Below are 17,299 nucleotides of genomic sequence, written 5' to 3'. Positions count from 1 at the left end.
GGTACAACACTAATAGCTGGTATTAACAGTGTGAAAGTGTTTTAGGATGGATTTTCCTTTGACTACTAATGCATTTTCAACAACCGGTCTAGTCAACATTAGTAAAAACAGACATTGTGGCTTATGTGGTTGTGTATTTGTTGCAATGCACTATCATGTGCCCCATTTTCTGAAGTGTGTGCAGAGACTTTGGTAAAAGCATTGTAAAGGTTACATGGGCCTAAGGGAGGTATTACCACATTTTGTTCACATTAATACATTTAACAACCTCAACATATGAAGGATTTTCCTTTTATGTATTTCAATAATAGAATAACTCAAATGGAATCTTATAGTGCATGGAAAAAGAAACATATGACAGGAAAATGTCATCATATTTATTTATAGTGTAAGTCAACTCATCTGCTTACTAATGGCTCTTCCATCTCCAGCTGACGCCTTTCAGAAAATACCTAAGTTCATATGGAATGATGCCGGCCTGTTTTAGGTATGGATGTTGCTTTTCTTTGAATTAAGAAAAAAACCAAACAGATTTAACGATGAGGGAGAACGAGGATGCAAACAGTTCAGTGCAGATAAAAAGACTCTGCGGTGAAGAAACACCACAGCAAAACAAAGGCCTGTATGCTTGATGATGGTCATGGGAAGACGAAAATAGCTCCGGAGACTTGGCAGAAGACTTCAGTGTTAGTTATTGACCAGTTCGCTTCATATCCCCCGAGTTACAAAGATGCAGTGGTGAATGTAATTCTTTTTGAAGCCGGTTTGCTACTGTCACCCTGCCAATACTTCAGCCTGTAAGACCTTTGATATCTTCCACTAAGAGAGTTGGTGTCTCCCAATGTTCCTCTGTTCACTCCAGATGAAAAAGACGTATGCACAGGATAGGAATTAATGAGGCGCTGGAGAAAATCAACACCATAATTTTCAGCGTGTTCAGCAGGTCTGACAAGGACGCGAGAAGGAATGGAAACACTGCCTGTTTGGTATGCTCCCATAATGATTTATTGACACAGGGAGATGTAGGCCTTTCTTTTTATTTCCCTTGTTTGGTTCCCTAAGATCTGTTATGGCTGCCTGGCTGGGTCAGAATAACAAGATTGTAACACAGTACAATAGTTTCCCACCCAGATCCTGTTTTAACCTGAGAAAGGAAGAGAACATCGACTCTGGGAGGAAGCTCGCTCAAGTGCAATTCAACTTTTGTATCATATAGAGCACAAAGTCACCAGAATCTGCCGCCTAAATACAAACAGTTCAGTCTAGACCACATACTTTGTGTGAATCAAATTCAGAAAATAAGTCCTTTCTGTGTAGAGAGCTGTGCCTGCATGAGAATCTATTATACGGGTAATAACAGTATGGAAACACTGGGCTGCAATTTTAAGTTGGCAAGTTCTATTCCCAAGTTTAATATTTAGAATACCAGAGGCAATTTAACTGTAAAATTGCATAATATCCAAAATAAAGTTGGCCTCATTTTGAGTAAGAAAAAGTTTGAATGGAAGACAAACACTGAGAGACACAGGTGTAGACAGTACTAAAGCAAACTTTATTAAAAGAAACATGGAGAAAACATCACAAAGACAAAATAGCTACAAATCTATCATTTTCCTCATGTCGTTTCTCATACAGCTTGTTTACTCCAGACTTCAATAATAAACTTACTTAGAAAGTGTATCTCTGCCAAGTCCAATAATCAACTTGTGTCCGACAACAGTGATCACAGCCATGGGGTGTAGAGCGTCTCCTAAACCTGCCACTAAAACTCAGTGCCTTTGTATTTAGCCACAAACGACCCAGAGTGTTTTTCTGCTGGGGAAAACCTCTGGGTTTTTCCTATGATATAGTCACACGTTATTCCACACAGACGCAAGCATGCACGCACACTTTTACACACACGCGCACGCACACACGCACGCACACACGCACAGACCAATATCTTTACTTTGGTCTTTTTGTTGTCCAACAGGATGCTACGCACCTCATCTAGAGAGTCTTGTCTAATTGAAGAACACTACACTCAGTATGTAGCACCTTCAGGGTCTGAACGGGTGACAAATTATTGAAGTCTGAAGGACGAACATGCACACACTGTTTATTTATAAGTATTTACAAAGCCCCGAACCCAAACCCTTCCCTTCCCCGCCCCCTTTCCCATCATCCCTCCTCCCTCCTCCTCCCCTGGACCCTCCTCCTGACTCAGCTGGGGTCCGGATGAGGGGCGGAGCTAGTGGATCCTGGTCAGCTCCTCCACAATCTTGATGACCTCGTCCACTGTGGCCTCGCGCTTCATGCCGCTGCCGTCGTCTATCTGAAAACGCAGTGACGCAAACGTTGAGCCTCCATTACTGGAACAAGCGCCACTCATGCTCTAGATACATCTGATTCTGTGTATTGGTAAACAAACGCAATAGTTACATGCAAATGGAGGGAGTCGTCTGTACGTATTCCATATTTCTGGAGCATTTTACCTATTTTTTCATTGTTGTTCTGCCATTTTCCATCATGGCATTTCTACTGCTATTTAGATTCTGTTATTGTTGTCTTCGCTTGTTGCTTTATCTTATTTTTGTGGGTTTTTTTATATTTTGCCTGCAGATTGACTGCATCTCTTTTTTATACGTTGTTATTAAATGATTATATTTTATCACTTTTTTAGATCACTTTGCTTCATGTTTTATCATTATGTAAATGAACTAAAATAAAAACTTAACTATAATTTAGTGTCTTTTGTTATGTTCTGCTGTACTTATAAGAAATGCAATGTATTTTTTGCAGTGTTAGGCTTTAGGGCTATCTAGATGACAAGATTGAAGAACAAGATCACAAATAATTATGTTGCGACCTTTAAGCCATGAAACATACTATGTTCAAATACTTGCTTAAAAAAACAAAAAATAGCAATTACAGGCATGTTTGAATACTTAAAAAAGGTAAAATCCTGAATTGAGAATGAATGGAGAACACAACCATATGTGGAAAGAAAAAACAAGTGAAACATGTCATCCCCCACAAATGATGCAGGCAGCCCTTGGGCCAATCACTAACAAGATGCATCATTCCTCCAATTTTCATCAAAATCACAGCAGGGGTGTAGCAGTTACGACCATTCAAAGTTTGAGATTTTCCACCTCTAATTACAGCATCCCCTTAAGGCCAATCTGCGTAATGTTTTTAAACAGCAGAACACGTACTGCGCCATCCCTCCAAGATTCGTCAAAATCGTACCAGTGGTGTCTGAGATATCATGTTTGAGTTAAGCCAATCAGTGTCAGTTTATAAACTCTGGGACACAGTGTGAAGAAGCATCGTCCCTCCAAGTTTTGTGAAAATCAGACCAGTGGTGTCTGAAATATCACCCGAGATCTCACATTTGACAGAATAATAGTTGACAAAAAGAACCACATTTGGTAAAAATATGAAGATATTTCATAGAGCTCAACATATAAGCGTGTGTGCTCCTACCTGTAGAGTACTGACTACTTCCTGCATCTTGGCCCGGCCTAGATCCAGGAAGCTCTCGATCAGGTCGCCGTCGATGAAGCCGGTGGCCTGCTCCGTCTTGCGCTCGGTGTGGAAAGACCTCCAGGTGCCGCGGAGTCAAGGAAGATCGATAAGAGGCTGCAGCTGCTTGGCCTGAGGCCTTTTGGCAAGAGGATCATATTCTAAATGCACGAACACGCATTTCACCTCAGGCGCGGTGAACAACTACTTGTGTGGGAAGTCAAACAATGCAATGACTAATGTTTGCAAAAAACAGGCAGTGGGCATAACTTAGTAACATATGGAGACTTGGGAGAAAAAGTCAATGTTTTCACGTTTGGGGAAAATGAAGTTATGAAATGGTAAATGAAGACACTGTTAAAATTAGATTTTGTTTGAGTGGTCAAAGTTTAAGCTATTGCATTCTAAAATTCCTGCTTTTTTTACAGGCTGTTTCCCACAAACTCTAATAAATGCATCACAACTGTACTTGGTCCTGGTTGGCTCCCCTCACTAAAGAATTACTGAAATCCATCCATTCAGGCCAGTTTGAAGCATTTGAACTGGAAAATCTCCATTTACCTCATTTAAATTAGAGGAGCTGCTGTTGTCGACCAATCAGAGTCCAGTATTGTGACTGTTCTGCCTGTGGGGACTCAGTCTTCAAATTCATTCAATTTAACTAATTCAATTAAAACGTTTAACTAAACTAAATTCATTCACAAAATATGAAGAACATTAGCCTTATCCTGAGTCATGGTATTTTTGAAAACAGAATCATGAAAACTAAATAATATGGGACCTTTAACACACCACCCCTCCAATTTATCTGGACTGCAATTTATCAGATCTAAATTCTTTTAAGATTCAAATTATTCATGAACAAAATACTGGCTACTCAAAAGAACTCACAACATCTGTAACAAAAGTTTCTGAACCAACTCAACCAAAAAACATCAGCTCTTCAATTTCAGAGTTCTTTGATTTGTCTGATAAGCACTTAGTGCTGGCCTGTATTTTAAATTACAACATGCCACTGTGCGGCACAGCAATCTCACACAAGCCATTTCATGCATGAGATGGTGCAACAAAGTGTCTGTCACACACCGTCGAAGCTGGTTTTAGCAACCATCGCTGTTCCGCCACTTTACTCTCCAGGTTTACCGCCTACATGACAACCACACCTGGCTGCCGAGGTTTTCTCCCTCTGCCTGACAGGTGGTGAGCGTGCGTAAGAAGGATATAAGCTGTGCTCGATCTTGCCCACACTCTTGATGACCTTGTTGAGGCGGTTCTGCAGGTCCAGGAGGAGGCTGTACCAGCCCTCGGACAGGGAAGTCACCAGGCCTGACGCACAAACACACAAACACACAGAGACATCAGTCAACAACAAATCTCTTTAAAGGGAATTTTAGAGCAATCCTGGTGTGTTGTCTGGTTTTTGGAGGCCAGAAGTCATTTATTTCTGCGAAGGATCATTGACAGACAGCGACAGATTTGCACCCCGCTGTGGCTGTCGGCTGCGCAGGGCAATAGATGTCGAATAGGTTGGACTTTTCTAACTTTTGCTCTGGCAATAAGGAGGAAGGAGATTTTAGGACTAGTTTCATAACATAACTTAAAATCTCTCAACAATAAACAAGTTCAAAGAGAATTTGTTTTGCCATCTTCATAATGCAAGTTTCATGTTGGTTGTGACGATGTTGGAGGTATATGGTTTCAATACTTCAATATTTCAACAGCAATTTCCATTCCAACATGTATCCGCTTTATTTTGAAAGCATTTTCCTGCTAAATTTAACAGTCAACTTGCTTGGGGGGGGGAGTAGCAGACTCTCCTCCCTGCTGAAATTCAAGTTATGTGAGAGCGAGTGCATTACTCTGACGCTCTGGGGAAAGAACCTGCGTCGAGGATGACAGTACGCAGAAACAATGGACAAACTTGTGAACAAAGGGTTATGCACAGTTCAGAACTTGTTTCTCTGGAAATCCCTGTGAGAGACGCAGGGTGAGAGCGCAGGGACAAACTGCCAGGAGCAGTTTGGAGGGCAGTGTCTTGCTTTAACCACCAGATAAATTGCTGAGACTGTCACAATAAAGCCACGATCGACCACTTGCTCATCCCATCTCTCCCTCTCTCTCTCTTTCTCGCTCTCATCTTCCCCAGTTTGCACTCTGTGAGAAGGATCAGTCAAAACTGCCTATGTTGAAAAGTAACAGGGGAATGCAAGCCCGCGCATAAAGAAAAATACATTTGTTCGAATATTCAATCAAAGGGTGTCTGCAAGTTTCATGAAGATAGATTCAAGACACTGGAATACCTTTTTAATGTCAGAATGAAATATAAATAAATATAATACCAACTGTAGACCTGTCAGAACACAAGTCTTTTAAGACGAAAATGCTGTATTTAACTGAATTCAAGATCTTTAAAAGCCTTGAGTTCAGATACTATAGTTCAGGACATTTTAAGACTTTTTCCAAGACTTGCAGACATCCTGTAATCTTTTCCTCCTATTTGTCAGCTCACCCTAATCATCAATTTCCGGATTACTTGGAGCAGACCAAAACAAGTCTCTGAGAAGTCGTCCACTTGGTCATATTTGGCTTAAAATTGTTGTGTGTGGTGCAGTTTCCTCACAAGAACATCTAATATATCACACCATCTTGAGGAGCGATAAGGATGGCAGCCGCATTTTTCTTCATTACACAGTGCAGCCCATTTGGACTCACCGGCCGCTGTGGAAAGTGCTTACTAGAACGTAGAATTGGGGTTCTCATTTCCTGTTAAACTTTCCTAGGGGAGTTTTGAAAGAACTGCAAAAGGTGCTGGGGTGAAATAATGTGCTGTGTGTTTGGTGCTGTGGGAGCGCAAGAGGGAAATTAAGGCTGAGTCCAAATGATCTTTGCTTCCTTGTTTTTCATCTTTCTCGTCATTACTGCCAGGATGAAAGTTACTAGTTTAAATTTGAGTAATGGGGTGTAAAACTATTATTTCTCACCTGCACCTCTCTGAAAGGGACAAGTCGCTTCCAAATTAATGCTTTTGATAGAAGTTTGTGATTCTTCCTAATTGGACTGAGGTCGTCATCCATATTGCAGTCAGCAGATTAATGGACAAACGCAGTGGAAGAGAAAATGGTCTCTGCACTATTCATCAGACAGTCTTCAGACTGACAACTGGTGGCAACTGTTCAAGTGTTTATCAGTAAATTAAAGATGGAAATTACTCTGTGTTTGTTAATTCTGCAAATGCATCCTGAATTTGGAATTATTCCTCATGTACATGCCAACATTCCTGTATTTGCTGAAATGATATAACATCTTTTTTCGTGCTTCCTGGAGTGCTTCCAAGTCGGATGTCACAACTGGATATTTTCACTACCTCCAGCACATCGGGAAGCAGCTCAGTAGGGGAGCAGACGCTTGGTAGACTCCATATATAAGAACACGGCATTCAAATTATAACTCGACTTTTCAGATGCAGCATATAAATCCGGTGAAAGACTGTGTCAAGCGGTGAGCAACACCACAAAGCAAGAGTGTTTACCTCAGAGAGGTGCTGATATGCCGTATTACCACAAAAGAAGTATGTCGCTGCTGTCGTATGAAAACCTCCCAACTCTAATCTTGGCGATTTTCATGTTTTAACTTCAGCTGAAGGATTCCACGCTCCTCTATGGGTTGAAAAAAATTCTAACACCCTTGATCTTATGAAACCCTTTCAAAACTCACTGGATAAACTAAAAAATGCATGGCAGCCAAGCTGAAAAAGGCAGAGTTGACATCTTGGAGATTTTCACCAGACAGTGACGATGTATTTCTTTTCTTTTTTTAGATTATTTTTATGGCATCTCTGCTATATTGGACAGTAGAATTGAGGGAGACAGGAAAGGGGGAAGAGAGAGGGAGATGACATGTGACAAAGGTACTGGGACGGATTCAAACCCAGGACAATGCGGTTACATGGTACACGCCTTGGACCAGTGGTTTTGGCTCATGACCCCTTAAAATTAAAGTGATGCCTACCCACAACCACTATCACAAGCGTGCAGAGAATGATTCTCCCTTGTTTCATTTGATGCATTATCAGAGGCTGAGAGGCTGAAAACTATTCAGTATTTCAGAAGTAAAAAAGCAAAAATAAGAAAAAATAGACATGATAATAAATTTATATAGTAGAAATATGCTTTTTTCCTATCCCATAAATCATCTTGCGACCCTTTAAAATTATGTTGCAACCCCCTGGGGGTTCCCGATCCCCACCAGCACCACTGAGACCACTGATCCACCGGGACGCCCTGATGATGTATTTCTGTGTGTGAACGCCTGTGTGTGTCTGTCCTTGTGCTTACCGATCATGCCGTTCACGGTGCCGAAGAGCACGGAGCCCTGGGTGGGCGTGGAGCTCTCGCCCAGATTCTGCAGCACCAGCGACCCGTGAGAGAAGACGTTGACAAACTCCCCGAGGTGGAAGACGCCGACCTCCTGGAGGTGCTGCCGCTCCTCATCTGTGGTGGCCGCACTGGACGGACCGCAGGGAGAGAGAGAGAGAGAGCGAGAGAGAGAGATATATTAGGAGACGGGGAGGAGGGAGAACACAAAAGAGGAGGGTGGGTTAAGAAAGTTACAGGATGGAAGATGTGGGAGGCAGAGGGGTGGAGAGAAAGGCAAATAGAAACAGGAGACAAAGAAAATGAGGGTGCCAAGAGAAAGATCAGGAGAGAGAAACAAACAGATGTAGAAGGTAAAGAAAGAAATTAGAGGGGACAAGAGAGATAGATTAGGCAAAAGAAAACAAGAGGGGTAGAGATATCAAACATTTGAAAAGGTCAGAGAATGATAGAGAGATAATGGATAAAAGGGTGAGAAACGGTGCAGAGAGAGAGAGAGAGAGATGAGACAAAAATAAAGGTCAAAAGCATTGAGTGGTGAGACCTGATGCATTAGGTAGATAACAAGTGGTGGCATGATTGTAACACAAACATTTCCTTTCCCTGAAATCAACACTTATCTAACACTGAAACGACTGAAGTGAGCGATGCAGTCGAGTGGCGGAAAGCACAGTCAAATTATGTCGGATTAATTTCCAAAAGAACTGTAAGAACGATGCTGTCGCAAAGATTAGGCACCACACCACACTATAATACTACTACTACTACTACTACTACTAATAAATGTCATAAAGCACTTGTGTTGACATTTTTTGCATTGGCCATCATTGCTGGGGCTTAAATCACATCCATTATAGCAGTGGTTCTCAACGTGAGGTCCGGGGACCACCAGGGGTCCTCGAGGGGCTTCCAGGGGGTCCCCAGAAAATTGATGAATTGTTAAACTTCAGCATTATTTAATTTACAAGAAGTTAACACAATTAGAGCATGTAGAAGAATGACTATTTTGATCATAGTTTCACTGTTATCTCTCCACCTACAATACAGATAGACATGGAATTCTGGACCAAATCATATCTAGCAATAAAAATATTCTCAGATTTGGGGCTGAGAGGCAAAATCTCATCAAATGGGGGTCCGTGGCTCTAATGTGGACTACATTAGGGGTCCTTGATATGAAAAAAGTTGAGAACCACTGCATTATAGAGAACAAACTTTGTGGCTCTTCATAAGCATCAGAAACTGGACAATCGTAAACTGACAAATTGTGGAGCCATTTGCAACGAACGGTCAGTCAGCAAAGAAGAGAAGAGTAACCTGGTTTTACTTTGCTTGTGCACTTTATTTTGTAATTTCCAAATTAAAAGAATCTAGTTTGAACTCTGTACTTTCGTCCTTTCAGAATTGCATGCAAAAGATCACAGTTAACAACGTTCTCTTTTCTAAAAAAGTAACTAACTTTTACTCTGAGCACATTTTAAATGAGCTAATTTTTACTTTTACTTACAGTTGTACATTTACTTATACTTAAGTGAAATATCGTCCAAGTAACAGTACTTCTACTCGAGTAGGACTTTCTAGTACTCTTTCCACCACTGCTAAAAAGCATCATGGGACTCAAGTGTGGAAACAAGGACCCATCGATGACAAAAAGTTGATTCTGTTGAAAAAGGTTGGAGGTCATTTGGCCACTGACTGTCACACAGACTGAATTACTGCCTATAGAGGAGCAGCCATAACGATCAGGGAAAGTATGAGATTCATGTGCAATGAAACGCCACTGTGCTAGACCCTGCTTATATGTAAAATAAGGATGGAAATCCTATTTTTTGTGGGTGGGGTCGGTTAAAGGAGTGTGGAGGTCCCTAGTGGGCCTGGGCTGATATGAAAATTTCATAGTATGATTATCTTGACCAAAATTAACTTGATACACGATATTATCTTTATAATTATTAAAAAGATGAAAACTTTAAAAACATTACTGTAATACGCTTCAGTTACTCAAAAACGAATGTATCAATCACAAGACATTTGACCTTTTTCTTAAAAAACAAAATTATAAACTGCTGGTTTAGCTTATAGAGAACGTAAGTATTGTTCTGAACAACACAAATAAAAATCCAAATCACAGCATATAAAATAAAAAAAGTCGAATGCGTTTCAAATAAAGAGCTACTGACCTGCATTCACGTTAACTCAGTCAGCAACATGAATACAACGATTTGTTAGAGCGCTCCCCCTTTTGCGGGAAATAAAACATCGATGATGACAGACGAGAGTGGCGGTGGTCACGGTAATTAATATCAGTGGCGGTGCCATAATTGTTATTGTTTTTTACTGTGATCTATAGTAATACCTAGTCCCCAGACATACTGAAGACCCTGCAGCTTATCTCTGCTCAGCTGCTCACCTGTCCTTCTGGCAGACAAACAGGTTGAAGGCATTCTCCGCCCCCAGGAAGTTGTCGTCGTCCAGGATCTCCACAGCGCTCATCCAGTTGGGATTGAAGTCACGTGCAATCTGACCAAAATAAATACATAAAAGATGTTCTGGGTGAAATAGTAAAGAACAATTTGGTACTGGGCCAATGCAAGGATGCTTCTTGTCTCCAAGTAAACACTGCATTATCTATGAGCTGCTCTAAGTGCTGACTGAAATTCAAAGATGGAGTCAATATGCGAAATCCAAAGGTTGACATTTCAAGCATCCTTGAAGAAAAAAAACAAAAAAACTTTACTGTAACTGAAAGACTGAAGTGTCCATACAAAATATTATCACACTGTAATGTGAGATTCATCTTAAATCTCTGAAATAAACCACTAGCACACAGCATATGCCTCCATGTTACAAAATACAACCTGTTCAAATGACTGTCTCACCAGCCATATGTTCTCCAGACACCCCAGGGCCTCCCACTAAAACAAACATGCCTCTCTAACAGATTTTCAATGCACCAAAATAAACTATTAACCACATTATATTGAGTGGTCTTTGCTTGAATGCCTTAATGCTGTTTACTGTCCTTTCCTTTTGTTCTGAGCACCTTGTTACCAATTCCACTGACATCTTGCCCCACATTTATTCATTTTTGTTCTTAGTTTTAAATTGAAAGTTAGTATATACACCACATCAACTCACTTCAGAGACTTATTTAAAGCATAAGTGGCAAGCAGCTGGTTGACTGGTTAACTGGTTGTGATTTCAAATCAAACATAAAACCATGGCCAAAAAAGAAAAAAATAAACGACAAAGGAAGTAAAACACTGAAATAAAATAACATAGAAAAACACTAAAAGTCATTTAAAATTTAATAATTGTATTAGAAAACCTTGTTTTTTTCCATAAAATGGAAATATTTTTGAGTAGGAGGTACAGAAATTGCAGTACCAAAAGTATTTCCAGTAGGACATATTCTGCTGAGCACAAATCGAGTATCAGTATCAGGTATAGTGCTTTTTGCACGCCATTCAACAATTCTGAATTCTTTAAGATTTTCAAATCTGATTATGGAGCTAATTAAGGATTTCAAAAAAAAAAATAAGTACTCATAAAGTGCAGCACTGCATTCCATTCAGTTTTTCTAATTGAATCAACAGCCTTCATAAATTGATTCAAAAAATGTAGTCACAGTACTCATTATCATAATTTCAAAAACATCCGTGAGTAAGACATGGTGATTTGAATTCTAGGGACACGGTTTCTGGTTGTGAAATGTCAAAAATTCCTTCTTCCAATCCAAAATTCTCAGGCAGTCCAATGCATTTTCCAGTTCTGAATATTTCTAGTGCTTTGATCTCTCACTTGTTGCATAGAGCGGAGACAGCATGCTTTCTGTGGTGCGTGTGATTCATGGTCAAATCTCTTCATCTATCCTCTCTCTCTCTCAAATCAATATGGACACTGCGCATCAAAAGGCCGGGAGGTATATATAGGGCAGAAGACAGAGAACACGGTTGGAGCTGAAACATTGTCCTTTTAATCTTTCAGTGAAAAACGTTGCCATGTGTGCAATAGTGTGTTCTACTTCTTCTATCCTTTGACGTCTACTCAACTCGGCACCTAAGTTTGATGTGCATGTCTATAATATTGTTTTGAAGGTATACATAGACTAAAATACTTCGTAAAAAACACAAAAAACAAACACAAAACACAGCGCTACATTTAGACAGTAAAGACAAGCTACAACATGCAGATGTGGATGTACAGACACAAACTAAATATTGTGTATACAGCTCAAGAGTTTACTTTTTTTTTCCTCACTGGAGGTTTTCAATCTTAGAGCTTGAATCTCAGTTTTCTACAAACTAAATATTCTTTTGAAGTGCGAGATGGTATCTGACCATTTCGTTAAAAATCTGCAAATGATGGCTATCATCTATTTTGAAAACCAATGGCCTTGGCTGAAAGCGAAAACCCTGAACTGCCTTTTATCTATTGGTACAGCACAACCACTAACCATTCCACAAGCTGTTGCACCCATACCATTTGCAGTTCATGCTTGGTTATTTTCTCCAAATCCTCTTCGACGTGCCATCTTACCTCTTCGAAGTTGCCCTCCATGGGTTTGTATGCCAGCAGCAGGACGGACCGCATCAGGTCTCCCACCAAGATAAAATCTCCTTTGGTCTTCAGGTAGAGGGCCATGATATTGTTGTAGTGGTTACACTCGGTCCTCAGCTCCTTCTCGGCCGTCCACTCGTACAGGCGGACCTGGAACCGACAGTCATGGTGAGGAACAGTTTGCCTTTGGTGCGGCACAATCTGCCCTGGTAGAGGATCTACAATGAGCTCCATCAGTATATGAAGAACTGACTGACATTTTGGTTCCATATTGCCATCACTTTGGATATGAAGTCCCTCAGTGACTATAAGGTTGAAGTGCTGACTGACGGTTTGAGGGCATCTGCTGCCACATTAGATGAACAGAAAAATCCACCCTTGGACCCTCTTACAGAGAAGCTGTAAGCGTGTCACTTTGCCATAAGCCGCACTGCTGTGACACTCCACCTGCTACACACTGAGCGGCCAATTCAATAACTTTATGATTATCCACTGCCCTAATTTGACTGGTTATTCCCGACCAGTTGGGTGCGAGCAACATTTAATGCATTCTATGTAAATCATCATAATCTGGGCAACAGGTTAAATAACATTTAGCTGGCTAAACTTTGCCACAAAGCATCGCTTGCCAGATGTTGACCTGCGACTTTAGCAAGGCTATAATAAAGATAGGCTACAAATAAGATAGATAACCTACCTTTTAGTCGCATTTGAGATTTATTTTTTATATTCTATTTATAGTGTCAAGCCAATGGGTCAGAGGTTTCTAATACAATGCAGGCTACAGTGAAACCTGGGGGTCCAGACAGTGAAACCTAATCCCCATAGAATGAAAGAAGAAATTAAGCTGTAGGCTGACTGATTTTGCTGAGGACCCCTCAGACTCTGGGCTCCACTGTGAGAACTGCTGAGAATATTTCTTACTATTGATGTTTGCCATCTTTTCACTCTCTGGCAGTTGCCTATAACTGTAAGACAGCACTTTTTTATTTATTTGTTTGGTTTTTTAAATTACTGAACATACTAGACGTACCATCACCAGAAACAGTCTATTTGTATTTAAACATTTCTTAAAATGTACATGTAGCTATATGCTAAATAATTCTATGATAAGTCACTGGAAACAATGGGTTGATGTCGCATTGTTCATTTTTCTAGTGTCAGCCATCAGGAATTAGATCTAAGTGAATCTGGATGCTCTCCGGTTGCTGCCATCGGATGCAACGCAGCCAGTGCAGCAGGGTCAACTGAATTTAAAGGAAGCGTTCACTTGATGGCTGACGCCCGATAGCTCCAGTGTAGCTTGGCCATTACACTGTTAAAAATCATCTATCTGTGATGCTCAATGCATTCCTGGAGTTATTTTGTGATTATTATGGGTTGCAATTTACTTTCTTGGAGTACACAATTTCCCTCAAGCTGCCTCGTCTACTTCTACTACATGTAGTGATTTCCTACAATTTCTTAGAATGACTCAACAACTTCTAGAAAATGGAGTTCTGCTGTATACATGTAGGTGGAGAGAGCAGTCTCTGGTATCTCTGGCTCTTCTATGATGGATTTCTCCATGTGCGATTGTCGAACGTTGGTGTAAAATTGCGGGTCTAGAAAGAAGCCCTTGCTCTTTGATTCGGAGGGACTGACACCAAAACCTGACATTTGCTGTTGATGTTTCAGACAGCTGAAACCTTTTCTGCTATCAAACTCCATTGTAGCTGCGCTGGGAATATCAAAACATGACATAATGTTGTGCCAGTATATTTTGCCAGTTATCTGTGCGACAAAAGAAAATACACCAAAAAAACAAAACAAAATGGGCCCAGAAATGCAAAGTACATTGCCAATAGCCCTTTTTTTGTGTGCGTTTTAGGGTGGATTTTTCCTTTAAAGAGCTGCTGGATTGTAATGCTTCTCCCATTCAGGCTGCTCAAAAGTATTGAAACAGAATTATATAATGATAAATCATTTTTAGTAGGTGGTAAGGCATTCTCACTGTGTGATGACTTCTGATGAAGTCTGCAATCCATGGATATTACCAGACTCTTGATATCTTATTATAAGGTTGTCTTTCTGGTCTTTTATCCTTTTAATCCATCTATAGCTCTGTCTGGATGAGATTAGCATTACGGGACAGCAGGGGAAAATATTCCTTTATACTGCACGTCAGCGATTTCAATGAGCAATCCATATGGGATAAATCTATTCCAAAATTACCCTTCAAAATTACTGAGGAGCGCTTCATTTTCAGAAATAGATCACACACTACTTTCACTGTCACCAGTCAACAAAGCAAAAAAAGTCAAAACACACAACTTACACGGAGGTTGGCTTGCTGGTGAGTATATAGTCAAAAACTGAGGTTTTTTTGTTTTTTTTTAAATGGCCGCACAAAATATTTTTCGAGTTAGCTAAGAAACAGTGGAAGCGTGTCATGTGGTAAGATCAAAAACATCACTTTGCAAAGGACTAAACTGACTGGATACCAGTGAAAATTATATCATCTGACCTCCTCCTGTAAAACTAACCCCATCCAGACAGGACTTAGTGTGAACTGTCTCTCACACTGTAGGTGGTGGAGTATGGAGTTTGGCTAAATGAGCAGGGTCAAACCAGGGGTTGAGTGGTCTCCTCCAATAGAGAAACTGTATATAGGAGACTAGAAGACAGCTAGTAAGTTGTTTCAATCTCCAGTGGGAGCACAATCATGTTACAATTGACAATTTAATTGGCATTTGGGCAGTAGCAGCCTAAGGGTTACAGATGCAGGATTATGACTGGAAGTTTGCTGGTTTGAAATCCCTGGACCAGATGGTAAATCTTGGTGTGGGAACAACTATCGAGGCGGACTTGAGCAAGGCACTTCATCAGCACCTTCCCAGTGGCCAACAGAAAAGAGTTGAATTGTACTGGACTACTTCCAGGTGTGAATGTTTTTAACTGTGAGTGTGAAGCAGAGAGCTGCAGAGGAAAAAAAAGCCAGTGTGGTCAGTCAAACTTTCCTGGATAATATAAAATAGAGCTGAACAATTAATTGAAAAAAATAAATAAATCGAAATCGGAATATGAACATCTGCAATTTCCAAATTGCAGAGACTGCAATTAATTGCTTAAGAGAGAGAGGTGTTCAAACTGGATTTCTAAACAAGGTGTTTTAGAGCTGCAGGTAATCTTTGGTCCATGACTCAAGTACTACATTGGTGAAAATCTTTCATCATACTCAAACTCAGTAAATCCTGCACATTGACATTTTTTTTAGCAGAATCACTTTTCTTTAAATTGTAAAGTTCTAAAAATGTATGACAAGAAAAACATCGTAGTTTAAATCGCAATTGCAATATTCTGTCAAATAATCGCAATTAGATTATTTGTTAATGTCTTTCAGCCCTAATATAAAATAAAATCTATACTTTCTATTTGCATACCTAGATGCAAATTCAATGTCGAGGCTGCAATTATTTTCTGCAAGTCTACAAACATATGGCACATGAACATATTGCAGTACAGCTAGCTCATGTTAGAAATAGTCAGGTTTAAGTCAGAAAACTGAGCAACAACATCAAGTTGCCACTCACTGTGCTATTGATGCTGGCCAGCAGTTTGCCATTGAACTCCACCATAGAATAGACAGCTCCCTTCACTTCCTTCTCAGCCACTGTCTGTAGCTTCCCTGCAGAAAAGAGTGCAATGTCTGTCAGTCACTGTTCAGTTAGCATTCAAAGTGTTACATGCTCAATGCCATCCTAAACTAGCAACTACAAGATCTTGTTAGAGTGAGGTGGAGAATGGTGTACTGCTTGACAAGGGAGAGACACACAGATGCGGGAAGGAGAGGGGAAAAAAATTAAAAAAAGAGTGAAAGAGAGTAGGGAGGCAATCAGGACAAAAAGAAAGACAGGTTTAGAATGAAAAGCAAAAGGAGGAGTGAAATGCGAGCGATACACCTTGAGAAGGACAGAGTATGAAAGGAAAGAAGGGGAATCGGTAAAGCCTGGTGAGCCAAGGAAAGAACACTTGAGATAAGAAATGATAAGAAAATGATTAAGTGAGGTGGGGAACAGGAGCACGGTAGGACAAAGTGTCCGTGAGTGAGAAAACCGGAGAGAAGAAAGACAAAATGAAAGAGAGTGAAGGATAAAGAGAGCAAGGCAAAATGAGGCAGATGAAAAAAGAGAAACTGGATGGGGGGTTGAGAAACAAGACAGAGATAGTGTGCGTGTGTGTGTATGAGCGAGGGACAGATTAAGAACAGCCTGGCTACGAACCGTCAGTGTAGTGGAAGACGATGATGCGTCCCTGCTTGGGCTCCGCCTCCTCTGGGTAAACCATGGCGGTGCCAACGATGAAGTAGACAGACGGGTCTCTGCCCAGACGGCAGGACACCATGCTGAGGGCGTACTCGCTGGGGAGGAACTGATGGGCATGGAGAACTAACAGAGGGACACACAACACCAGACGTGAGACCAAGTCAACTTTACTAGAGTCCTCAAGTCTAAATGTAGAATACAAAGTCAGGTCAGAACAACTCAAGAGTCCAGTATCGATTTCATATCTTAAAGAAAACAAAATATCTAGGACTTTTCAATGCAATATCATTTTAATAGTGTAAGTCACCAGAAACCAAGTCAAGTCTCAAGCAATTAAAATTATGACTCAAGTCAAAGTCATGTGACAACACAAACATATAATGAAACTTGAGTGTGTTAAGAGCACAATACATCTGTCAGTTGATAGGATAAAACATCTTTCGGTTCTTTTCCTTTGTTATTAAGTTTTAATTGGTGTGTGACAGTGTAGCCAGGCAGTGTAAAATAAATCTATTCCTAGTTTGCACAACGATCCTGGAATACTTAATTTAACGA

General features: G+C 40.5%; 1 protein-coding gene across 1 annotated transcript in view; it reads right to left on the bottom strand.

The window, feature by feature from the left end:
• Positions 1 to 2,153: 2,153 nt before the first annotated feature.
• Positions 2,154 to 17,299, bottom strand: part of ddb1 (damage-specific DNA binding protein 1) — a 37,901-nt gene continuing 22,755 nt past the window's right edge. The window contains exons 20-27 of the mRNA XM_071896180.2: positions 16,703 to 16,867; positions 16,013 to 16,107; positions 12,420 to 12,590; positions 10,291 to 10,400; positions 7,842 to 8,011; positions 4,731 to 4,833; positions 3,469 to 3,592; positions 2,154 to 2,314 (exon numbers count right to left, since the gene is read on the bottom strand). Of these exons, the coding sequence (XP_071752281.1) occupies positions 2,231 to 2,314; positions 3,469 to 3,592; positions 4,731 to 4,833; positions 7,842 to 8,011; positions 10,291 to 10,400; positions 12,420 to 12,590; positions 16,013 to 16,107; positions 16,703 to 16,867 (1,022 nt within the window). The 3' untranslated portion in view covers positions 2,154 to 2,230. The remainder of the gene's footprint in view (positions 2,315 to 3,468; positions 3,593 to 4,730; positions 4,834 to 7,841; positions 8,012 to 10,290; positions 10,401 to 12,419; positions 12,591 to 16,012; positions 16,108 to 16,702; positions 16,868 to 17,299) is intronic.

This window comes from Centroberyx gerrardi, chromosome 1 (genome assembly GCF_048128805.1).
Source record: "Centroberyx gerrardi isolate f3 chromosome 1, fCenGer3.hap1.cur.20231027, whole genome shotgun sequence".
Lineage (NCBI taxonomy): Eukaryota > Metazoa > Chordata > Actinopteri > Beryciformes > Berycidae > Centroberyx > Centroberyx gerrardi.
This window is presented reverse-complemented; position numbering and strand designations above follow the sequence as displayed.